At 45.2% G+C, this 24494-nt stretch overlaps 9 protein-coding genes across 9 annotated transcripts; 4 read left to right on the top strand and 5 right to left on the bottom strand.

The window, feature by feature from the left end:
• Positions 1-294: 294 nt before the first annotated feature.
• L199_005373 (uncharacterized protein) lies at positions 295-3554 on the top strand (the record flags this gene model as incomplete). The annotated part of the gene is made up of 6 exons (XM_064891084.1): positions 295-346; positions 534-694; positions 774-2818; positions 2880-3040; positions 3104-3154; positions 3220-3554. 6 exons carry the CDS (start codon positions 295-297, stop codon positions 3552-3554), a joined length of 2805 nt encoding a protein of 934 aa, XP_064747156.1.
• Positions 3555-4068: 514 nt separating this feature from the next.
• On the bottom strand, positions 4069-5564 carry L199_005374 (uncharacterized protein; the record flags this gene model as incomplete). Its single annotated transcript, XM_064891085.1, has 6 exons — positions 4069-4406; positions 4534-4654; positions 4728-4838; positions 4938-5054; positions 5147-5290; positions 5367-5564. The coding sequence occupies 6 exons, from the start codon at positions 5562-5564 to the stop codon at positions 4069-4071; spliced, it is 1029 nt and encodes a 342-aa protein (XP_064747157.1).
• Positions 5565-5905: 341 nt separating this feature from the next.
• On the top strand, positions 5906-7445 carry L199_005375 (uncharacterized protein; the record flags this gene model as incomplete). Its single annotated transcript, XM_064891086.1, has 4 exons — positions 5906-6028; positions 6098-6263; positions 6373-6573; positions 6670-7445. The coding sequence occupies 4 exons, from the start codon at positions 5906-5908 to the stop codon at positions 7443-7445; spliced, it is 1266 nt and encodes a 421-aa protein (XP_064747158.1).
• Positions 7446-7758: 313 nt separating this feature from the next.
• Positions 7759-12925, bottom strand: L199_005376 (uncharacterized protein; the record flags this gene model as incomplete). Its single annotated transcript, XM_064891087.1, has 20 exons — positions 7759-7799; positions 7881-8049; positions 8183-8650; positions 8712-8939; positions 9018-9148; positions 9222-9351; positions 9404-9589; positions 9663-10025; positions 10096-10163; positions 10217-10312; positions 10372-10967; positions 11027-11133; positions 11185-11289; positions 11363-11495; positions 11549-11694; positions 11758-11790; positions 11856-11951; positions 12009-12211; positions 12286-12635; positions 12702-12925. The coding sequence occupies 20 exons, from the start codon at positions 12923-12925 to the stop codon at positions 7759-7761; spliced, it is 3873 nt and encodes a 1290-aa protein (XP_064747159.1).
• A 271-nt stretch (positions 12926-13196) lies between these two features.
• L199_005377 (pre-mRNA-splicing factor CWC2) lies at positions 13197-14669 on the top strand (the record flags this gene model as incomplete). Its single annotated transcript, XM_064891088.1, has 7 exons — positions 13197-13308; positions 13366-13417; positions 13478-13594; positions 13661-13701; positions 13760-13957; positions 14026-14146; positions 14225-14669. 7 exons carry the CDS (start codon positions 13197-13199, stop codon positions 14667-14669), a joined length of 1086 nt encoding a protein of 361 aa, XP_064747160.1.
• Positions 14670-15328: 659 nt separating this feature from the next.
• On the bottom strand, positions 15329-17924 carry L199_005378 (uncharacterized protein; the record flags this gene model as incomplete). Its single annotated transcript, XM_064891089.1, has 8 exons — positions 15329-16812; positions 16916-16999; positions 17105-17173; positions 17235-17303; positions 17364-17396; positions 17452-17628; positions 17684-17716; positions 17771-17924. The coding sequence occupies 8 exons, from the start codon at positions 17922-17924 to the stop codon at positions 15329-15331; spliced, it is 2103 nt and encodes a 700-aa protein (XP_064747161.1).
• A 1017-nt stretch (positions 17925-18941) lies between these two features.
• On the bottom strand, positions 18942-20145 carry L199_005379 (uncharacterized protein; the record flags this gene model as incomplete). The annotated part of the gene is made up of 3 exons (XM_064891090.1): positions 18942-19624; positions 19759-19806; positions 19896-20145. 3 exons carry the CDS (start codon positions 20143-20145, stop codon positions 18942-18944), a joined length of 981 nt encoding a protein of 326 aa, XP_064747162.1.
• A 1134-nt stretch (positions 20146-21279) lies between these two features.
• Positions 21280-22564, bottom strand: L199_005380 (uncharacterized protein; the record flags this gene model as incomplete). The annotated part of the gene is made up of 6 exons (XM_064891091.1): positions 21280-21345; positions 21464-21473; positions 21556-21760; positions 21940-22218; positions 22301-22370; positions 22556-22564. 6 exons carry the CDS (start codon positions 22562-22564, stop codon positions 21280-21282), a joined length of 639 nt encoding a protein of 212 aa, XP_064747163.1.
• A 433-nt stretch (positions 22565-22997) lies between these two features.
• L199_005381 (uncharacterized protein) lies at positions 22998-24314 on the top strand (the record flags this gene model as incomplete). The annotated part of the gene is made up of 4 exons (XM_064891092.1): positions 22998-23283; positions 23362-23703; positions 23762-23831; positions 23966-24314. The coding sequence occupies 4 exons, from the start codon at positions 22998-23000 to the stop codon at positions 24312-24314; spliced, it is 1047 nt and encodes a 348-aa protein (XP_064747164.1).
• Between the last annotated feature and the right edge of the window lie 180 nt (positions 24315-24494).

Here is a 24494-nt window from a genome sequence, read left to right on the forward strand (position 1 = left end):
GGTGGACCGGTTAAGGTGGTGGGATAGGCCGGTTTCAGTCCACTCAACCTTACTCTGCGTACAGTCACACACATTCCCATCATACATACTCGTACTCACTCATTCATTCCTTTATCTCTCTTCCTCATCATCACATCCATCAACTTACATCCCTCAATCGTATATGCTATCTAGTTGGAAATCAAGTAGATCCCAATCCCAATCACCCGATCATCTATCTACACTCACGCTCGTTCAAGCGAGCTGAGTTATACCGCTAGACGATAATCCGTTGCCACCCAATCAACCGTAACAATGTCGCAGGTGAGGATGGAAGACTCGACCAACAAGGTCGAACCACCCTCTGGTGAGCTCTCACATACCTTATCCAATCCTGGAGATAGTCCATCTCCGCCTTCAATCTCCATACTCTATCCGCTGGACTGTTATGGATGAACTACAACATCCCATCACATGACGCTCTTCCTTCCTTTATCGCATTCTTGTGTTACTCTTTCAGTGAAGGAAAGCTGATAGACTGAGTTCCATCATAGACTGGTTCATCTCCCTGACCGACTTGCGTTCATCTCAGATCACCTATCTCACCCTTACTCAGCTGCTTACGTCATTCGAGGGGAAGAAGGATTCGAAAGCGCTCATCAATGGCGGCGTTGTATTGGGAAGGAAGAGCAGTACAGCTGCACCAAAGGATGGCGTAAGTCAACTCATCCAACAGCCTACCAGCTATCAACCTTTCTCTTTCACCTCATGCTGAATCACCTACCATGACATAGCGATTCGATTCTCCCATTATCTCTCGAGCTCACGCTCAGCTCACCCTCACGCCCAATGGACATGTATACGTCACCGACCTCGGTTCAATGCATGGTTCTTCTATCTCATCAGCAACGCAATCAACGGTCCCACTCACCATTCACTCTCCTGTCCAAGTCATTGATGGAGATACGATCCTGCTTGGTAAAACAGTAACCTCGAACGGAACGAACTATGATCCTCTTCGACTCACTGTCTTCTTCAGACACCACGAATTTGGCGAAGGGTCCACCGCCCATGGAGGAAGGAAATCTATTGGCAAGATCAAATCGGAACTTGCACAAAGTAAATTCGCAGGTGTGAACGATGAGCCGAAATTGAGGAAATTGATTGCGAATCTCAAACCAAATCACGCGGGGACGAGAATAGCAAGCGCCGCTATCATCGCAGCTATGGCACAAGATCGCATTGACCTTCCAGCTTACTTGCCATCCTCATCGCAAGAGTCTCCACTCATTCAATCTCCCGATGGTGACGATGACAATATCGATTTCAATGCGGACGATTCGGTCGAGTTCACCTTCGAGATCAAATCTTCCCAAGTACGATCTGGCCCAGGTCTATCTCCAGAATCAGCTATCGAGGTACAATCGTTGCGATCACAATCTCCCATCTCCGTAAGATCCGATACCAACGACTCTGATCAGGAGAACACTGCACCTGAAGTGATCCATCGATCCAACACGTACAAGATCCCGCCATCCATCCTGTATATCAGCGAGGAAGAAGATCATGATTCCCTTCCTAGAGGATCTTCCGATTTTGATCAACATGAGGCGGATGATGATTCGATGACAGATTACGAAGATCATGAAGATGTTGCCGAGGCTCAAGGAGAAGAAGCGGACATCTTCCCAGAGAAAATTTCCACTTTATCAGGCATGCCATATGAAGACGATCAAAGATATGACGACGATAGTGAGCTAGAGAATGAAAGTGAGAATGGTGAACCTGAGGTCATGGGTGTTAGAGAAGATGTTGTACAACCTCAACCACCATTGCATTCGGCTCCTGCCAAGTCGCCTGCGCCAAGACCAGTAGATAATAACGAGTCAATCAACCCGGACTATCGATTCAATTCGCCTATCAATGTACCCATCATCACATCCCCTCTGGGAGGAGATGATTCTATCGAGGATTACGATAAGGACGATGTCTCTAGACACTCTCCACCGTCTTCACCCAATTATCGAGCTTGGTACTCCTACAGCTCTGATGAAGAGGGGGATATCCCAGATCCAGACCTTCTGATGGGCGGAACATTGAATATCATAGACTTTGCTCAATCTCAAGCAGCTAGTTTACCTTCACCTGTCAGTCCCGCCTTGACTCCTATGAATGCTACTCTTGTTGCGGTCACCGCTCCCAAGGCTCAAGACCAAATGCAAGGTGAGGATGAGGAGGATCGCTACAGTGACTCACAGGAGGACCAAGAAGAAGAGCACGAAGAAGAGGACTTCAACGAAGATCAATCTATGGTCGAGAACGATGAGAATTACTCTGAAGAGGAAGCAGAAGACGAAGGAATACAAATGGAAGGTTATCACCATGATGGGTCGTCTGAGCGATATGATGATTCGAATTACGATGAAGACGAATCTGAGAGAATGGACTATAGTGAAGATGGCAGAAGCTCAGTATATGACTCTGACGGTGGTCAATCGTACGATGAAGAGAATGAGTTCTACGATGAAGAAGAGGAGGAAGATGACGGGGAAGATGAGGAAGAGGGGGATGATGATGATGAGGATGGAGGTAGTGAAAGGGAAGAAGAATTTGAGCGATCTGAGATCGATGATGATGATGATGAGGATGAGGATGAGGTCGAGGACGAGGATGAGAAAGGGGAAGTGTCTCCCATCGTCAACAACATCGGTACACCCCATCGTCCTCAAATTGAGGTCAGTGTCAATGTGGACTCCGATATTCAAACATCCCAGCTTGGAAAGATGGAGCCGCTCGAGATCGCATTAGAGAATGATCAACCAGCTCAAGAAGCCGAGCAGTGAGTTGAAGGTCTTCATTATCGATCGAGGTTCGTGCGTTGATGTGTATGAACCACGCAGTCACGAACACGCTCTTGATAGGACTGGTTTAAGCAAAGAGGTCAAAGAGGAAATGCTGTCTCAACACAATCAACAATCCAGTGTAGCTCAAGACCGTCTGGCATCCTTGCCTACAAGCGCTCGAGATGTCGATGAGGAAATCGAGAGCAACATTGGTAAAGGTAGGTCGCAGCTTCATTGATATCCTTCTCATTGTGTTGCCAATATCTAAACTTTGAACGTAGATGTCGATATTGAAACGTCATCGGTGGAAGTGGTTGCTGGTTCCGAAGAAGGTGACTTGTCCTCTTTACTCTACTCGTATATCATATGAAGTAACTGATGAGTCTGCCTTGTCCAGCAGCAGCTCCCACCGTGTCAGATGGTCAATTACCAGTTGAAAGACCTCGAACACCTTGTTTCTCATTCAGCGACGCATCTTCCGAAGGCCCCATCACTCCCGAGTCTACGAAGAAACGACCTCTACCAGAAGATTTCACTATTGTCGATCACGATCATATCTCAGAAGGTGGCACAACGACATCGACAGACATGCTTGTTCCATTGCAAGTCAGGGACGCTACCAGGCCGACCAAGAAGATCAGACGGATTGGATCAGCTATTGGGTATATGGCACTTGGAGCCGCTTTGGGAGGTGCCGGTACCGTCTATGGACTCATGCAGTTCGCTCCCTAGACGATGCAGGAAGATCAAGTATTTACGTGCTCTTCGACTTTTCTTTTTGGCTTCTCGCTCATCTTTCTATTTACTTCTACCTTTTCTATATTCAACCCTTCAGATTCTTTTTGTGTCTATCCAATTCGTTGTACTTGAGTCTCTCATTTTATGTTGATATCACCCTCGCACATTCGAATTCAATCATCTTTTGTAAACACCTCATTTGTCATCATTCCTCCGTTGTATACACTTCGTTTTATTATTATACGTCACTTGATTTTGTATGGACCGACTCGATCAGATGATCAAAGAATGAGAATTCGACGTATTTGGGTAAATCGTGTCATATTTCTATGTATATGTTTATATATGATTTGATCGCAAGTTATTCATAAACAAAGCAGATTCATTAGACATACATACATACATACTGTATACTCAATAAATCCTAGATGACCATTTTCCCATCTATAGGCGAGATTACTACCGCCTCCAGATCTTTATACAACTCAGTTAAGTCCAATACAGTAGATTATAAATTACCCAGAACTCTCTCTATATCCGCTTTATTATTCTCATCACCAATGACTTGCCTTATCTCACTCTCAACATCAATCAACTTATCTCCACCACCACCTTCCCCACCCTGTATCGTACCGGTACCACCTGTGTTGGGAATGACTTTACCTAATGCCCAATTAAGATATGCTGATCTACCCAATTCCCACGCTTTGGTATGGTCGTTCGGCGTATTCCTCGTAGAAATCCCCGTACCGATGGTAGATGTGGATGGTTCGAGGGGTTTGAGTGATTCGTGTAGGGATAAGAGGGTAGGGAGAATTTGTTGAGCAGGTTTATCAAGTGGGTTCACTAGAACATACATTGGATAGATCAATATCAGCGAACACAGCTTGAACAATTCAAGTGAGAATGGTGATAACCAAATATCATTTATCATTCCTAGATTAGTGTGACAGTGAAAAGACTCAAAACTCACATCCAGCAGAATCGATAACTTGTTTGATAAATCCTACTTCTGCTTTACGTTGTTTGGCTACGTTTATCCGTCTATCTAATTTCTCTTCTGCCAAATCGAGCTTGTGAGCTAATAGTCGGGCCTAGAACATCGAGTCAGACTCAGTAATCATAATTGACGATCTGTAAAATCCACAAGCGATATAATCGCCTTACCTGTTCGACTTTCAATCTCATCTCATCCAAATTTTCGTCAAGGGTATCTTGACCTTTAGGCAAGTTCGCTACATATTCACCTCGTTGGAAATCCAATCCTTTTTGCCATGGCTATATACGTATGCAAATTACATGAATGAGCGAGAAAAAACAACAACAATGAGATCCAAGTTGTCAATTTATCCAATCTATCTATCGGTACAAACTCACCAGGACGACCTCCAATTCCGGTGAAAATTCGAATGCATTCCTTAACACCCATGCGGTAAACTTGTCGAACGCTTTATCTACGTGTGATTCTAGGAGAGTCTCAAGTGCTACCAAGCCCTGTAAGACGAGAATCAATGTATCAGTACTATTTTATTTCCTTGTCATATCAAGATTGAGATTATATTGGTGATGTGGAAATAAAGACTCACCGTAATCAATTCAGTCTCATATTTGGGATTATGGTTCGACTTCTCCCTCGCCCATGATTCAATCGCACTAATGGTCACATACACTTGTTGACGGGCTACTTCAGATATATCATCGCATAATTTCCGAGGTTGAAAGCCCACAAGCTGCCGAGTAACCAACACAACAATCAGCTTTGAACTTCCAACAGTCCTTATCTCAGCTGGTGTATCTACCACACACCTCATGAATCAGCCTGGCTCGTTCTTCTTCATTCAATCTCTTTCTTTCTGTGATGGCCTTGTACACGTAGCCAGGTGTGATACTCTCCGGTACGTCAGCGGGAGGTATAGCGTCGAGGGTGTGTTTACTTGAGGAAGCTATAGGTTGCACGGCGGGTTTACGGGGTGTCTTGTTGGTGGTAGTCCGAGTGGGTGGCATTGTGTGATGAGTGTTCGACTTCTGACTGTGTATGAGCTATACGATTTGGTGACAAAGCTGTTCACAGTGGGACAGGAACATGTCCTTGTTGTCGTTGCTGTTGTTTTTGATGTTCTCGGTGTTTGTTTGTCTCTGGACGTGACTGACATTCCATTCGAGTTTACCCCCGGAAAACGTGACAGCCACATGGAGTGGAGTGGATCTCGGTAATTGCGGTCCGTGCGTCTTGGGTGACTGACTCTTGTTGGATCTCGAGATGAAAAGATGGTATAAAGCATCGACAATAAACTGTCAAGAAATCACAGCTTGATCTCATACGCCGGACTTCCAGGTTTCCCAGCATGTCATACCTCTCACCATACCATCCAGATCAACCTGAACCATCCATCCCCGCATTCGACCTCTCGACCATCCCTGATGAAGATATCGACCATCCTTCGGGGAATGCCGAGCTCTTGCCCAAGGTGAAGCATCCCACACCAGTGACAGACCATCCATATGCAAGTGCTGATGACGCCAGTGCCCCGACATAGGCTTTGAAGTCACCCAATGACAGAAGAGTGATCTTCCCTCCTCTGGTTCTGGGTTGTTCGACATTCGGATATGGGATTTACGCCGATGACGATAATGTAAAGTCGAGTTTACCTTTGAGGATAGTAAGGTTGGCCATGAGATGTGGGATTAATGCTTTCGATACTTGTAAGCGAGATCTCTTACTGAATACAGACTATCTACTATCTTTGGGATAGGAGGTATGATGATCCTTAGATGTATCAAGCTTATTCTTCTCACCTGTTCAATGAAATAGCACCATGGTATCATCCTTCCGAAATTGTCCTCGGACAGATATTCAAATCACTCGATTACCCCAGAGGATCCTATCATCTAATCACAAAAGTCGGTAAATACGGACCTAATTCCAGCGATCACCATTTCGATCCTGAGACAATAAAAAAATCTGTGGAAAGGAGTTTGAAGAGGATGAATACTGATTATCTTGATGTTGTTTGTGAGAGTCACCGTCAATTACCATCTCTATACTGATTACCCTACTCGTTCAAGCTGTATATATTGTAAATACGTTCTAAAAGCTGTATATATATAGACTTACACGATATCGAATATATCCTTCCTCCACCTTCATACTCTGGTAACCCTCTTGATTCCCTCTCCGAAATCCTCAACTCTCCCTCAACTCCAAGCAAAGAAGAACAAATTCTTCTCACCGCCATCGAGACTCTTCGATCCCTGCAAGCAGAAGGGAAGATACTTCAAGTCGGAATTGCAGGTTACCCCTTACCAATTCTCCTACGAATCGCTCTACTGGTGTATCAAACTAGTGGAAAGGGTTTAGACGTCTTACAAACATATTCTCATCAGACTATTCAAAACTCCTCCCTATCCTCAGGATACTTACAAGCATTTACCGAAAAAGCTAAAGTCTCTCAAGTGGTGTCTGCCGCACCATTATCAATGGGATTATTAACTTCTTCTGGTGGACCTAGTTGGCATCCTGCAAGATCTCATACCAAATTATACGAAACGACTAGAAAAGTATCAGAAAGATGTGAAGCGGACGGAACGAGCATTGAAGAGGTATCATTACGATTTGGATATCGACCATTGAAACAGACCGAAGGCAAAAAAGTACCGATCGTAGTTGGATGTACAGAGTTGGAACAACTACATTCAACATTGAGGAAATGGAAGGAAGTAAATCCATCTTTCGTCTTTGAAGAGCGGGAGAAACAGCAAGAGAAGTATGAAAAGCAAGATAACGAGAAAGTTGAATTTGAAAGAGAGTTGGAGAAGATGTTTGAAGATGAAGGTGTTAAGAATTGGAGTTGGGCTTGTCCAAGTGATCAACAAAGGGAAGGTTAGGTCTGTGTAGGTAGGAGATGGGTAATGTGCGTGGTTGACAAGGGCAAAGCTCGAGATCGACTGGGTGATTCTCAATGTTTCCTATCTGAAAGACTTTCATAAAAATGTTTTGGGTTCTACTGTGCATTTTGGACTACATGATAAAGATATGCATGCGAATGAATGTATTCATGTTGTTTTACTATGTTATTGTATATGCAAGATGAATTGAGGTCCCGTGAGATGCAATTCTAAAGGACCCGTTTTATAGATACTAATGAGGAAAATCAGACCAGAATATAAATCAGCTTTATCACAAGCAAAATCACTTATCTCAGTGAAACGGAAAACTTACCAAACTAGCAGCGAAGACGACTAAACAAGGCAAAATGGGGAAATTAGCATTCGCTGATTGGTACTCTACCTTTAATCTTCCTCAGCAATGGTAACACTCACTATCCCTCTTGATCAACGCCTGAGCAGCTTCCATCTTCTGGAACAGTTCCGCATCACCGATCACTCTCGCTGCGTCTCTGACCTCTCTACACGTCTCGTCTAGACGCGTGATGACTCGCACAATGGTTCCTTCGGGTATATCGGTGAGTTCGGTAATTTGGTTGAATGGCTGAGAAAATTGGAAATTAGCTTAAATTATCAACAGCTTTAAGTGCCAGCGACGCATGAACGAAGGAAATTGAAGCCGAGTGAATCCAAAAATCATGGTCGAAGGTTGGAAACGAAGATATAACACCACTTACCATTCCTTTCGCCCACTCATAAACAACCTCAACCAACCCTACCTTATACTTCTCATCAAACTGATCATACTGCACACTACATTTATCCTGTTCTCTCTCAACTTGATCCGCAATCTTGTAAATCACTTCTAACCCCTGTTGGATCTTCGGTGGAATAACAGGTTGAGAGTCTGATTTCTCAACGAAAACAAAGATAGAGAGTAACGCAACGACTTCCTCAGGTTCATATTCGCTCAGGATGTTCTCCAATATCAATTCCGTCAGAATCAATTCTGGTGCAGAATTGATCTCACATGCTACTCTACCTTTCAGGAGTACCGTAGAGTTCTCATCGATGAATTGCAATTTCTTGAGAACTTCCACTCGGGAATTATAGTCTGGTAATAGTTCTAGGTTCTGATCGGACAGAGATAACTTAAGGGCGACTAGTCCAGACTCGACTACTTTGCGCTCATGTAGGATCGAGTACTATACAAGAAGCATGTCAATATTCTCCGTCTTCGGGAAGTTTTAAGTAACAATTACTTACGTGTTCTTGGAAATCACTACATAATTGACAGCCCAGCTTGTTCAACCTATCATGTAGAATTGCCCTTTGTCTGATCGCGTCGACAAATTCGACAGCTCTGATTCTTGACCAATCGACTTCTGGTAATTCAGGAACAGACGATAGTTCTTCATGTAAAATCGTCAAGTCGTGTAACGCTTTGTCTCGTGAATCTTTACTGCTCTTATCGACGATACCGGAATGGTCGACCTGATATATCATACGACGTCAGTCACACGTAGTAGAGGGTAAGATCTCGTATGCTAGGTTTATGACATCTTTACTGACTTTGAGTATACGGTTCACAACAAAGGACAAACTGGTAGTATCGTAGACACCGATCTCCCATTGAGGATTAGGGAAAGAACCTTTAGGTAAGACAGGCGGCCAACGAGGAGGCACTTCGGATTCCTTGACATCTGCAACTCGCATTTTCACCCATCAGCGCTTGTCCCATGCAGAGTAATTGTCAGTAGAGCAAATGCTACTCACCTTCCTTCCTTGATCTCTGGCCTGGAGTAACAAGGACCAACATCCTCCAAGCTTTCGCATCGGATTTAACTCCATCAGTTGTGAGGCTAGTCGCACTTCGAAGTAAGATCGCGAGATTCCCAGGCAGATGCTAACCAGAATGATCAGCTGTTTTCGACACTTCAGATCACAACACAGCTTACACCATTACGCAAGATCACGACTCTTCCAGGGACGAATATCTTAGTTGCATTCTGAGCGTACGAAGCCTGCTTAAAGATTGATTGATTGAGTCTGACCACTTCTGAAGAGAGCTCGTAGAACGCATCAATATCCGTTTTACAGACATCGCACTCGACATTAGGTAATCTGGATAATTGCTTTTCCGCCTAACTCCCACGAAGAGTCATTAGCTTATTGACCTTCGTTCACTCTATCCAGAAACGGGAAACGACAGCTCACATGAGCAATCTGTCTTTGTTGTTCTGGAGCCATTTTTTGCGTGGCATTCTCCGAGAAACTCCTTTTGATCATCTCCTCCACCTTAAGCGCTTCCACTCTCAATAAGTTCAATATCATATTATATGTTAATCTGAATTGTGATGATAATCTATTCGGAGTACCCAACATCATCTCGTTCAATTCTGTGACTGAGGGTAATTCTTCTCCACTTAATAAGATGACAGTTCCGGTTGTGTCCAGTCCTCTTCGTCCGGCTCTTCCAGCCATTTGAGTATATTCACCTGGTAAGAGGTTTCGGAAAGATGTTCCGTCATGTTTTCGGATACCAGAGAAGACTACACATTTAGCTGGCATGTTGACTCCCTATTTGGTTATTCCAAATATCAGCAAATTGGTGATCGGACTTGGCAATGTAAAATCGTAGATCACTCACCATAGCGAATGTTTCGGTTGCGAATAATACTTTGACGAGCCCTCGTGAAAACAGTAACTCAACCACCTCTGCAGGTCAAAGTAAGCTAAGTCTTTCAATGGAGATGCGCTTGACAGCTTACCTTTCACCAGAGGTAACAATCCACCATGATGTACACCTATACCTCTACTAAGCAAATCCCTCATCCTCAAGATTTGAGGTAAAGTCTTATCGGACCCTATTCATCGGAGGAAACATCAGCTAAGGTGATCTTATACAGCAAACCCATTCACTGACCCTTCAACCTAGTCAAAGCCCTTTCCCACGTCAAATGGACTTCACTCCTCTCTTTTGCGCTGTTGAGATCCATCGCCCCAAGCGTTTGAGCATACTCTTCACATCGCTTCTTACTAAACACGAAATTGACGACAGGCAATAATGAGTTCTTCTTGAGGTAATTGATAAGGTGTGTCCAGACATTTTGGTCCAATTGGTGACTTGCTCTTCCACCAAAGCCACCTCTCCCACCTCCTCTTCCTCCTCGAGAGGCAACAGCAGGTGCAGGCGCACCATTCCCACCCGCTCGATTAGTATGCGTACGTCCCGCCCCGATCTTCGTGAAAGGCGCATTCTTGCCCGTAGGTAGATCTTTGGCTCTGGTCGGTGCTCCTCCTCTACCACCCGTTCGTTGTACAGGTGGTAATCCGTTGGCTTCTCGTTCCTTATCTTGTTTCCTCCTTGAAGCTTCCTGAGCACTCTTGTATCCATCACCGAGGAAATGCGATTTAGAATCTACGATCTTATGTATGTCTTTACCGGCCCAGAGGAAATGTTCCAATGGAACAGGTCGCATAGGTGTCGAGATGACATAGATATCTTTCTTCTTGGTTCGGCTATACGTCGTCGAATCAGCACAATGTATATATAACGTGCTTAGAAAAGCATTGCTCACCCTACCCAATCCGCGAACTCTTTGGTATTCGGAACCGTAGCAGAAAGCAATATTATATTGACATGTTCTGGTAACATGATGATCACTTCCTCCCATACAACTCCTCGCTATTTAAGCACATTCAGCGTCGTTCATGAGACTGTAGGTCATCTGCTCACCTCAGCATCGTTCACGTAATGCACTTCATCAAAAATGACAAACTCCACATCTCTGATCAGATCCGCCCCTTTGTAAAGCATACTTCGTAGAATTTCGGTGGTCATCTAAACTCGATGATGTTGTATGTATTAGCATCAAGTTCACAATAAACACATTGTTCGCGGGAAAGTCACTCACAATCAAGCAACTACCCTCCGCGTTGATCTGCACATCTCCAGTCAAAATACCGACAGTCGAAGGGTCGAAGGTGGTCTTGAAATCTCGGAATTTCTGATTCGATAAAGCTTTGATAGGGGATGTATAGATAGCTCTACATAGTTGAGTTAGAAGCAATCTCGCTTGATCCCCAGAAAAGGTACTCACTTCGTCATGTGCTTCGCTGCCAAGGCGATAGCATACTCCGCTACAACAGTCTTACCAGCTGAGGTATGTGCGGCAACGAAGACACTATCTCCCATTTCCAATCTGTATACAGCTTCTTTCTGGAAGTTATCAAGTTCGAAGGGGTACTGAGAATAGGTGAATCATTATGTGATTAGCTGATGCACACGTACATGCGATGATCAGCTCACGTCTCTTGCCATTTCTGGGACGAGCTCGTTGAACTGCAAGTATAACTCATCAATATGATAGTCCAAGGTCGTTCAGCGGAAGGTGAAATCAGACTCACATTGACAAGCCGCTGATTGACATCTACTACATGCGCCCATTCCTTATGTACAGCAGCCTTGAATTGTCTTCTCGGTGGTGGAGGAGCGGGAAGTCGCTAGTGGAAGACGACATCAGCGTATCGGAGCGTACTAGTAGGCAACAGAAGACATACGCCTATGGGCAATAGATCATCCACATTCTTACTACTTGGTCCTGCGTGACCGTTTGTACTGATTTGCTCCACTTCTTCCTCTGCATCTTCATCTCCTAATCTAGAGATTGTTAACTGAGGTTCAAACTCCCCCTCTTTCCTCCTTCGCTTAGCTTTAGGCGCTATAGACTGTTGGCCTAGCATTTCCGCCAGGAATTCGTCGGCTGCGACGAGCCATCAAATCGGAATTAGTGAGAGGCTCATGTATATCATCGTGAAGCAGAAGATGGTGACTCACCCCCCTCAAGCTTGATTCCCCTTCTCATCCCCGGAGCTCTAGTCTTCCACCCTTCGTCTTCTTCCTCTTCCTCCTGTTCATTCTCCTCTTCTTCAGGCTTGGCAGCGGCCTCTAATCCACCAGGTAAAAAGGGTGCATAGCTTCCCTTTCCTCTAACGAAATTCTGTAGAGATCCTGGTGCTCGGGTTGTCGAAGAGGATAATGTGGGATGAGCAGGTGGTTTGGGTGCTAGACCTTCTCGCCAATGGGTGAAAGTACCGTCTATACCCTTGTACGAAGGTGTGACAGTATGTGTTTGGTAAAGTGGTCTCAGCGTCAGAGGTGGGATCGGCAGGTCTACTGGAGGTTGACTAGAACGACCATCAACATTAGTCCAACGACTGGATCGCTGATCGATGGACGAAGGTTTCACTTACACCTGCCATCTCCAAAGCTCATCACCTTGTAAACTCTCCACAGAAGCTAGCACCTCCTTCTCCAGCAGTTCCAATGCTCTTTCCTTGCTCAGTGGTCCATCGATCCCTAGAGCTGACGCGAGCTCTTCACTTGAGAGTGCATCGCTCGATGAAGGGTGTCCAGCTGTGTGCAACAGCTCGAGGAACGTAGCGTCGGCGAGTGACTCGTCTTCTTCTACAGGCATGATGATCCTGAAACTCTTCTGTCGGCTGCAAGATGGTTTCTATCAAGCTGGGCAGAGGATAGATGAATAAGTCAAGAATTCGATGAAATCCATCTGAAATGTATGGATGGTTTCGTCATAGACGGATCGTGCATCGGGTATCCGTTACGTAAGCACTTTGCCACCTCTCATTCGCAAATGCTCAACAACAACTTGAAAGTGCTGAAAGAGCAAAGAAGTTAATCATCTGTTAGCTTGCAGTGTTCAAAACATCGACAATTTATCAAGAAAGATGTCGACTACAGCTACAGTAGCACCCAAGAGGAAGTTGAGGCCCGCTCGAAAGCAAGTCGCCGAGGGAGAAGTAGACAAGAGCGAGGCTATTCAACCGGGAAAAGAGTACAGTAAGTCACTTCGACCCCCATGAGTATCACGTACTTGCAGCTGACTGAATCGTATAGATATATGGTATAATAAGTGGGCAGGAGGGGATAAGGAAGATGCTTTGGCGAAGTGAGCTCTGCTCAAATCATCGAAGGTATGGACATAAGCTCACGCAGATATGCTACGTAGTAAAACGTTATCTCAGACACGATGTATAATAGCTAGAGACGCTGGATATACTAGAGCGGATGCTACGGGCAACAAGTATTGTTGTTTGTTCTTCGCCAGAGGATGCTGTCCATATGGGTGAGTAATCCTTTGACCGTGTCACCCTTGTCCTGGCCGTTTCGCTGACTCGTGGTGAGTTGATAGACACGAGTGTAATTACCTTCATAGATTACCTTTACCCAATCGTAAGCCTCATTTGCTCTCCTTCCTACATGGTCATATCGCTGACATTCACTGTGATAGATCAACTGCCAGACAACTCTCGAGACTGTTTTGGAAGAGAGAAACATGGTGATTACAGGGATGATATGGGTGGTGTGGGATCTTTCAATCGAGTGAATAGGACATTATATGTAGGGAAAATACACGAAAGTCCAGATAAGAAGCAAACTGAGGAGACGCTCTTGAGGCATTTCGGAGAATGGGGGAAGATATTAAGATGTAAGTACACCTCTTGTCGACGTTCCCCTCTGTAGGCAATACTGACGATGACGATTCCAACATGACAGGGAATATACTATATAATCGAGGTGTGGCGTTCGTGATGTACGATTCAGAGCTGAACGCTCAATTCGCAAAAGAGGCCATGGCAAATCAGAGTATGGATGGTGATGAGATATTGAACGTTAGGTAAGCTTAACAATCTTGAACTATTGAGATAGACCTTTGATAGAACGGAGAGCTAACCGAATCATGTGTTGCATGTAGATGGGCAACTGAGGATCCTAATCCAGGAGAGAAGAAGGCCGAAGCCAGACGTATTGAAGATATGGGACAGAAAGCCATTGCAGGAATGTTGGATGAAGATTTGGTGGAAGCTGCACAAACAGTCAGAGCATTGGAAGAAGGGGACGAACAGGACTTTTATCATATCGAACAATCGAAGGATAACGAAGAAGATGAAGAAGAAGTACCTGAACAGCCTAACGACGAAGATGAGAAAGAGCCAGGAAGACCAATAAAGAAAGTTAAAAATACCAATGGAGGATTCTTCGATGCGGACGCATTGGATAATCTAAAGTTCTATGCTGAATTAGCTAAGAAGCAGGCGCTGGAGGACCAAGAAAGAGTGAAAGAGAGGAAAGTGCCAGCGAAACCCGCCGGGATGGCTTCGCTTTTAGGTGGATATGGAAGTGGAGACGACAGTGATTAGGAAGGTCTATTTTGTAAGCATATTATGCAATCGTTCAACAAACCATCAACGAACCATCAGTGAGCCTACTGGGGAAATACCCCAGTCTCATCGTTCTCTGGGTGGTCGCCGCGCTTGAAAGCATGACCCATGGCAAGAGTTTGTAAGATTACCGAGCGCGCTAAGATCTTTTTACTATTCCAATGCTTCCCAAACCATGAGGAACATTCAAAAGTCCGTACATGGTATGTTATCTTACTTAGTCGCTCTCAAGAAGAAGTGCAATCAGCCGACAGGGCGACAGACGGATTAGGACCGCCAAAAGTACTCGAGCCGATCGCGCTCACCGATCCTTCCGGCTACAGGTATAGCTTCGATAGTACTCAAATATTCATTAATGGCTCCTTGGGGGTAACCGTATATTATTTACATTCATACAAGTGCTCTTGCATGCGAGAAATCACTCCGCATAGCCTTTCGTAGACCACCGCAGAATCTTATACGGGAACATCGAATGGTCGAAGGACCTGATGCATGCTGGAAACGGATAAGACGCATTTATCAACATATATGAAGAGGGTGGTCAATCTTGTAAGGTGAAAAAGGCCAGAGCAAAACTTTTGTAATCAAATCATCCAGAAGAATCTGAAAACATGATTTGATGCCGATAAGCCCATCAATCATCGCCATCCACTATCTGGAGATTCCGTTCGAGCGATCTGGGATCTTCTGCCTCCTTCTTCCGAACCACTGATTAGGCTAGAAGCGGTGGCGGCTACATTCAGGGCGGACATTCCCATTGTACCCACAGTGGTAGCACTCATTCCCGAAGCCGAGGAGCCTCTGGAATTAGGTACATATTCACCGTATCCATCTCTATTTCTCTTTCTACCTCGGGATTGACTCCTTTCTATAAGGGCTCTGGCATCTTTGAATTGTTGCCCAGAAGTGCGATAGTTCGAGTCAGCTACTCTAAGGGAGGTCATCGCCGTGCACGGTTGTGAACAGAGTCGATAAATCTGTTGAGGATTAGTATTAGTCTGGTTGACTATAAAGTCCTCGTTTCTGGTATCATTATTGACCATGTTGAAAGTGGTCGAGCAACCTTGTAAGCTTGGGCACTTGATGGTTTGATGTCCTTGTTCATGCATAAAGTCTCGTCTGCCACTTTTGCATTCCTCGTCATCACACACGAAAGCTCCATACTCGACGCGATCATCCATTGCTTTTTGGTATTCATCTGTAAACATCCATTTATACTTTTCTAATCGGCTACTGTTTGGAGTTGGTTGATTCCCTACAGCTTTCTTGCAGGTCCAGCAGGACCATTCGTGAAACTCATCTAACACCAGACCAATCTCTTCCCGGCTACTACCATTGAAGAAGTTCATATGGGACGTACGCCAATTGCTTGACCCATACTTGCTTCCCTCTGTTTGCGCCATAGACGCACCATGGTGTCCAGGCTGGAAGAGTACATGGGGAAGGCTAGGAGGCGGCATGAGTGACTGGGCACTGGCCTGCGAAGTTGCGGCGGCCAGTGCGTCCTCATCTTCACGTTTCTTGACTCTGACTATCTTTTGACGAATGGAATGAACGCAAGATGCAGCATCTCTGTTTGAGCAAGTGACAGTGAGTGTCTTGGTATTGTCGTTAGCGATATGCCACATTCTGGAAGGTTTTTCTGTCCCATCTTCCTCGGTAATGAACCAAATCGGCATCTCAAGGCCATGCTTCTTAGTACCACGTGACTGTGGCTCGAGATGACCACATTTAGCCCATCCAGCGATTCTTGCGGGTGGATAAGGGTATCGCTCTCCATCCGAATGTTCAGTGCACCTCGCCGTTCCTTTCGTGATACTCGTGCGGATCAAACTGTCATGGTCCTGTTGGGAAGGACGTCCGGACATGAACTCAGCCAACTGTGAGAGATGATACCCTTGCAGAGTCTCTGCCGAATACTGGCATCCGGTTTGACTGCATGACCTGACAATGGCTTGAAGATCCGGAAGACCCGCATTGCCCACTGACGACTTCTTGAAATTTGAGTCCTTTTCTATAGATACCGCGACGGCTCTGTCGAGCAAGGTGTTTGTCTCGTACTGGGCATGACTTGCAGTCGAATACCATGTTTTCTCTTTCAGCCATTGAGGCTCTTCGTCTCCTAAGTTAGGCACGAACCTCAGCAGTAATTCCATGAAAATGTAATCCGCTTCAGAAAGAAGAGGAAGAGGTGATGTCAGCCGATGAGACCTGGTGTGACTCACCATCGCGCAGAACGTATACACCATGATTTTGTCTGCTCTTATTTGGCGCTCTGCCCTTGCGTCTGGTCGCAGTCGCCACGGAACCTTAACAAGTGATGATGGTACGACCAGTTCAATCCACCATCAGCAGAAATCGATCATGAAGACAATAAGAACTTGGACTTCCGCCAAACCAAATGATTAACATACCAGGTCCAGTTGAAGCCTCGACAGTGATCACCGGATTCTGTAGCTGTACGTCCACCTCCTCCAGGTCGTCTGTCGGGATTGAATATTCCATCAACATACCGCACAGGAAAGAATAATCATGATACATCACTGAGTTGATCGTCATCCATAGCAGGCATGTGCATCTTTCCGGGAACGCCAGGTGTATGAAATTCGTCGTCTTGCCGTATTCAAAGGTATATAAGCCAAAGATAGACAACCATGCCTGGTCGGAACTCACCATCTGTGTCCTCTGGGGAAGAATCTCCAAGCACTCAATTCAAAGTTAGCTATGATTGACATCTCCCAAAGCATAAGTGTTAACATACCGATTGGATTTCTCTCAGCCTCTTCTTCAACTAGTGTTTGACGTGTTTGAGTGGCTTCCGGCTCTGTCATTGATTCTCTGATCATTCTTTCCAAATCACGCTCTTCCTGTCGAGAGGCAGCGTTGGTTCTTCTGGTCGCTGCTCGAACTTCTCTTGCTCGTGCATTTGCCGATAGGTCTACATGATCGTAAGCAAAATTATCATAAATATAAAAACTGATGAGCTCGCTCACCTTGAACTTCAGGTTGAGGTGTTGCTTCATCATCTGCAAGATATCATCCGATCAAGCGACTACCGCACTCTTGGGCCAAGTACTCACCGCTAACGTATTCCCACCCTTTGAACTGCCTAGTGGGCTCGACATCTGTACGTCTTGAGTGTCTTGCATGTCCAGATATAGCAGTGGCGCTTGCTTGCGAAGCAGGAGGCTGGGAAGCTTTAGCCTGACTTCTTGTTATACGTCTAGGAAGCATCCTGTATCTTTTCCGAAACCAGTATGACAGGTATGTGTTACTCAGTGGAGCATTGAACATCTATGAGGAGATTCTAAATCAGTGCTGCATTTTATACCTTCATGGGCTCCACTGTCAACATGTTCTACCTTTCAAAGAAGATCTTTACTCGGCATGAAAGGACTTTAGCTTACTGTGAGCGTTTTCACAGTCTCACGGCGAAACACCGGTTGTGTCTTCTCACCCGTAACAGATGTATGTCAAAGGATGAACGAAATATTCCGGACTGAGAAAGTACTTGGGACAAGGCATGTCACTACCTTGCAGGCCCATATACGAAGTTTTTGGCTTCTCTTCTCGTCATGGAGGTTCGGGGGAGCAAACGGTGAAGTTTCACTTGTGCCACCCTTTGTGCTCCATCCTGCACGGTTGTCTCTTGAGTGTATGACAAATACTTCTTGGAAGACGACGCTCCTTTGCTTCCTTCGTGGACCGACAATGCATACTGTCACGCGTCAGCATCTGGCTTGACGTTCACCAATGCTAATGAGGGGGGACATCACTTTCGCCACTCCGCGTGCCAAAGGTTCATCATAGTTAGTACATACGTGGAATGTCCCGAACTACATACTCCTAGATGATTTTCCTATTGATCCTCGCTTCTTTTTGTGGAAAGGGTGATCAAGAGTATCAACTCAACAATATGCAAAGCTTTCTCCGCGCAATGTGCTTGAGAGAAAGACAGCTGGTGCTGTACTGTAACCTACTGTACTGTATGTGGCACTGCCAGGCCCTTGTCCGGCAAAATGCAATTGAGGTAAATTTCATTACTGTATTCTCGGCCGAACTCAATACCAGAAAGAAAATGCATGGGATACGCAGAATAGATATGAAGACCAATCAAGAGATGTATTGTATGCTCTGGTGAGATAAGTACCTTCCGATAGTAGATATTGCAAGTCTCCACTGTATGACCAACGAAGCGAATTCATAAAAAAAAACAAATCACTTCAGTGCTTCTTGTGAGGAACTGGGTACCTAATCACGTCCCACCCACTTATCATCCGTTTCTAGGGTAGAAACCAACGAACATAGGTGTGTGGGTGGTTCAGAGGCAGATGTATCAGGTCCTATAGATCGGAAGAGATACAATTCTTTCCAAGATCCATCGGACTGTTTCTCTTCCCAAATGGGGATCTTCACATCGCACATCAGATTTTGACTTTCGAGAATTTGCCTAGTATACGCTCTTTGCTCATCCTCTTTTAGAACCCAATGCTCCGATAAGATCGTATGTCCACAAACCTTGAAATCCTTCAGTCTAGTCTGCGGGAGATTTGACAACTCGTCTGAAGTATGGTCTTTACAGAGGGATAAACCTCTTGTAGCATGGTTGAAAACGATACTTCTGTGAGCATCGCTCTCAGCATACTTGATCAATCGGTCAACAGAGAGGTTTAGGGATTCCAGATCGTGATGTGAACATCCAGTGAATCTACATCTTGCCATTATATCCGCCATATACTCCGGTTGCTCTTCAAAGTTCAATGCACTGATGGTATCTTTCAGTTCTGCATCCCAACCCTTGGACGCTCTGAGAAAATGCTTGATATTGTTGATCTTTTCATCATTCATACCTTTACCCTTTGTCCAATGCTCAAGGCCGGGTAGGTCATCATCAGTGGAGACACCTGAAGCTTGAGTCAGCGCATACCGTATCGCTATAAGAGGAAAATGAATGAATGTTTTGAAACCAAAGCTTACCGCTTTGAGTTTGTGCTGAGATTCCATACAGTGCATCCTGTCAGTTACGACCGGTGTGTTGACGAAAGTGGATCGAAGAATATTTACTCACCTCGAGGCATGACGGTGATAGCATCAGGGCTGGCCTCTCTCGGGGTTGCTGTCGGTTTCATAGCATACGCCAAATCAGTTGTATTGGATTGGGGTCTCTTCAGATTACCGGAGCAGTAAAGAGGCGATTGGACTCACGACTTTTGTCATTGTTGCTATCATCAGTATCTGAAATTTCAAAGTATTGCCACCCTTTGAACTCCGACTGACGTAATCTGGAATCTCCACCAGCTAATGGGGTAGGTCGAGTGCTGAGCAAGGGACTCGCTCCATACGGCGTGGAAGGTGGCGGTCTGCGCTCCCTTGTTGAGCTTCGAGTGGCCGTACTTCGCCCGTCCGAAGGGGATCTAGGGGCCGACGGTTGAGATCGTTTTCGTAAAATTGGCATGATAGCTTTCGGTACCCTACTCGTTGGATAATTTGTCCTGACAACTGGACTTTACAGATCGCTGGGTGCTCACCTGTTGAGGCTGGGCAATCAGGATTTCGCTGCTCAATCCGTCCTTTTTATACGTCTTTCATTCAGCACGAAACCTAAAGAAGATCAGCTTCAACAGGGAAAGCGTAACAAAGGAGATCCTCCAAGAGAGCATATGACGTGATGAAACAGTGTCGGCGAGAAGCTTTCCTCGTGAACTAGGAATACTTGTGTCCGACTCGCTTCTGACATCCCTTGACGACGAACTCTGATACACTTGCGGGGTCTTGACGAGAATGTCATTCTTTCTTGTCAGCTTTCTTTTTTGTAAAGAATGTCATGTCCAAACATCAACAGACCAGTACTCGATGACATGGTATAATGGATCCGATCCTTCTTTTCCCAGTATCTGCTTGTGGCAGAACTCAAGAATATGAGCTGGTCAACTGGTTTGTAACGATGATCTGTTACAAATCGCTTTCGGTCTGCTCGTCGCACTTTTGCGGAATCCCCTTGACAAGTGGGACGGTCACAAATCCAACAGGGGAGATTATCGAGGCTCTCCGCTTGTTTGAAACACTTTGCCACACGTAATTCCTTTGAACTACACATTAGTACTATCTACTAGATTCACCCACGGAGTTTTGAATTTCCGCATGTTGTGTGACAATTCTTTCAGCGATGAGATGAAGTATCGAGTCATGTTCAGTTCAAATTTAGTCTACTGGACAAATGCTACTAGAGCGGTGAGGTGAGTGGCAAGACTGGCAATTGGTCACAATGGATGGAGACGAAGACACTCTATCACGCACCCGAATTCGAGACTGAGTTTCGTCCATTACTCGTTCCGCACTGATGTTCACGTTACCAGAAAGGTTGTTAAAGAACTGGAATTCTGGCACAAGGAATCAGGAAATGTCGAGCTAGGTAGTGAGTAGGCTTCAATGAATCGCTCGAAGATATACTGTATGGGTCTGATCGTCTACTCGAAAGGTTAGGAAATCATCTCATAACATATCGTTCTTCATCTGGTGTACATAGAATCCGAGACTTTACTCTTGCACTACTTGCATCACCTCAAGCCTCATAAGATCAACCTCAACCTCAGATTTCAGCTTCGTTATAGTCATTCCCTTTCGCACCTCTATCATCAGCTTGTTGGCCGTAGACCTAAAGATTGTGCAGAGCAAGTCAGCGTGTTATTCCAAATCAGGAGCGATGTCAATGGAGTAACCCTTCTTGAATGATGAAAAATTAAGCAAACGAGACACGCAAGTGGTAAACTCACATTTTGGTTTCTGCAACGATCGAGTTGCAGAACGAAATCAATCAGTTACATCCTCTTACCATATATTATACAGCATGCACAGATAAACTCACAATCTCCTAGCGTTCTCTTCCTCATCATCACCTTCCTTCCTATATCCAGGAGTGGAATAACCAGTTTTAATACCTTCTCTGTGGTCATCGTCGTTGCCGTAAACTCCACCGGGATTCGCATGGTTATCATGATCGGTACCCATCTGGTTTTGTCTTGAGAAAGAGAATCCTTGGGCGTTCTTGCCGTATCCTCCTGTTGCTGTGCCTATGAAGTGATCCGGAGAGTCATTACTTATATCTTACATACCAACATCGCTCAAAACAAATAAGACAGATAAGACGACCATCAACGCATAGAATATGCGAAGTAGATCACTCTACATCATATAGAGTACATCCTAACGAAACAGTACATGTTATATGTAAATCGATCAAATCACTTACTATCCCCTACATCCATTCCTTCATAATCACTTTTCTTCTCCGCTTTTTTCTCTTCTAAGGCTCCACCTAATCCTTGTCCAGTAACTTCTCCAAATCTCTTGCCTTCTTGTCCTTGGCCTTGAGGTTGAGACTGGTTGCCACCTGCAAACCCACCTCCGAAACCTTTGCCAGTGACAGCACCGAATTGACCTTCTTGTCCGAATTGTCCAGGTTGACCGGGGTTGCCTTGATGGTCGAAGGATGGAGCGTCAGCTTGAGGATCACCAGTGGGTTGATCTCCTATTCACCATAACGTATATCAGCTATTACCATCCTGTTCTGACTAGTAAAGGCCAGGATGACATGAGACTGCCCAACTCACCTCCGAAAAGCTGTTGTTTCAATCCTTGTCCCTCGCCGCTGTTCAAGTATTGTCTGGCGTTATCGATGTTCTGCGATAGCACATATATGGAGTCAGAATTCACCCATATAGAGTCCGAATTCGAACCATCAGACTATCTTGTTCCCATCACCCTGCCGTCTCCTTTGTTCCATTCCCTTAAAAGGATAGTCGCAGTAGCAGGACCTTCGCACTCCCGATTCCTTTCTCACAAGCGGGATTGATGAAAGTACTTACTCCTTCCATGTTGATTAATTGCTGATTACTGATTATTCTCAACTCTGATGTATGCAATGGTGGTGATGCTGTATATATGTATATATGGTGATGTGAATCGGGTTGTTGGCATTCCATTCCTTCCTCACTCTGCTCAACACGCACTGTCACCGATGGGAATGACGTAATTAACACCTTGGTAACATCAGCTGGATGAACCATGCCATGTGAATCTGATCCGGGCGGATGCGGCTAAGATATGTTGGTAACCGGATGCGATCCAAGCGTTTAACTTACGGGGTCAAGAGAGATAAGAAGGATTCAAAGCATCTTAAGCGCTCTGTAGGTATGAGCATAGTATCACTTATTCAGACACCTATAACGGACTGGCATGTAGCAGAGATAGAAGCGATCATTACTTGCTAGCAACGACAACAGCAGTGCAACAGCAACAATACCGACCATGCCAGATAGCTTACCAATCATAGATCCCCTCCCCTACCTCCCTCCCTCTTCACTCTTACCGCATCTGAACCCCTTATCCCCCTCTGACCTCCAACCAAGCAGAGAAGCTACCGCCAGGAGCATTCACGCAGCATGTAGAGATATAGGGTTCTTATATCTGAAGGTCGACTCCTACCTGTTGAAAGAAGAGATGAAAGAGGTTTTGGAACTGGGTAGGGAGTTCTTCCATCGACCGAGGGAGGAGAAGGAAAGTATAGGCTTGGAGAAAAGTGATGGCGTGAGAGGTAAGCTCAATCATCTCCCTTTCCTATGTTACACATGTTTTTGAAGAAGTAATTGATCACGATTTATTGAGTCGACAGGATACCAAAAACTGCATCAGAATATAACAAAAGGTAAAGTCGATCATCACGAGGGACTAGACCTCTATGCTCCTTCCCCATACACCAAATCTACCCAGGATAACGATGATCCAAAATCAAATGGAAATGGTGAAAGAAACTTCAAACCCCTAGATGGACCTAATCAATGGCCTAGTCAACCGGAATCGTTCAAACCGAAATTGGAACAGTGGATAGAGAAGATGAAAGTCCTTGGATGGGCTGTGATGCACGCAATGGCCGATGGACTGGGTATGACCTCGGAGGAATGGGATGAATTAGGAGGGATGGTAGATGATAGTTTCTGGGTAATGAGGGTCATCGGTATGTCAAATAACACTCTCCCACAACTTGCTGGCAAGATCTGCTTACATCCTCATAGGATATCCCCCTTTACCTAATGGCGCAGATGGTATCTCATGTGGTGAACACAAAGATTATGGTTGTTTGACGTGAGTACTCTTAAAGATGTATACGGCTAGGTCCCCTACGCCTCTACTCCTACATGAATTCTTTAGGCTGTTACGTTCCCATCTTGGTGTGCGTTCCACAATGTTAGATACTGATACTGCGCATTTCGTCTCAGTCTCCTGCACGCCGATCCAATCCCATCCTCTCTCCAAGTCCTCTCAAGATCAAATCAGTGGATCAACGCCGACCCCATCGAAGGGTGTATAATCGTGAACATAGGCGAGATGTGGGAAATCTGGACAGGAGGAATGTACCCATCGACTCTACATCGGGTTATACATAAATCACCCACATACAGGGTATCCATCCCATTCTTCTACGAGCCCAACTTCAATGCTAGAGTGAAATTGCTGGAAGCTGCTGAGCGGAAAGCCAAGGAGGAAGGTATAGAAGTGGAAGAGAAGGATGAAGTGGTTTATGGGGATTTCTTGTTGGGTAAAGTTAGTGGGAATTTCAAGTATTGAGTGATGCACGTGCATCATTACGTAAATACGAGCAACGCGTCGGGTCATATACAAAAGTCTTGAGTTTGAGTGGATGAAATGAGGAGATGCAATGATATCATGATGAAGATGAGCTATCAACAGGCAGCCATGAGCATATAGTACAACCTCGCAGATACCCCGTACATAAAGTGTGATACT

The sequence above is a fragment of the Kwoniella botswanensis genome, chromosome 1, assembly GCF_036426115.1.
Source record: "Kwoniella botswanensis chromosome 1, complete sequence".
Classification (NCBI taxonomy): Eukaryota; Fungi; Basidiomycota; class Tremellomycetes; order Tremellales; family Cryptococcaceae; genus Kwoniella; species Kwoniella botswanensis.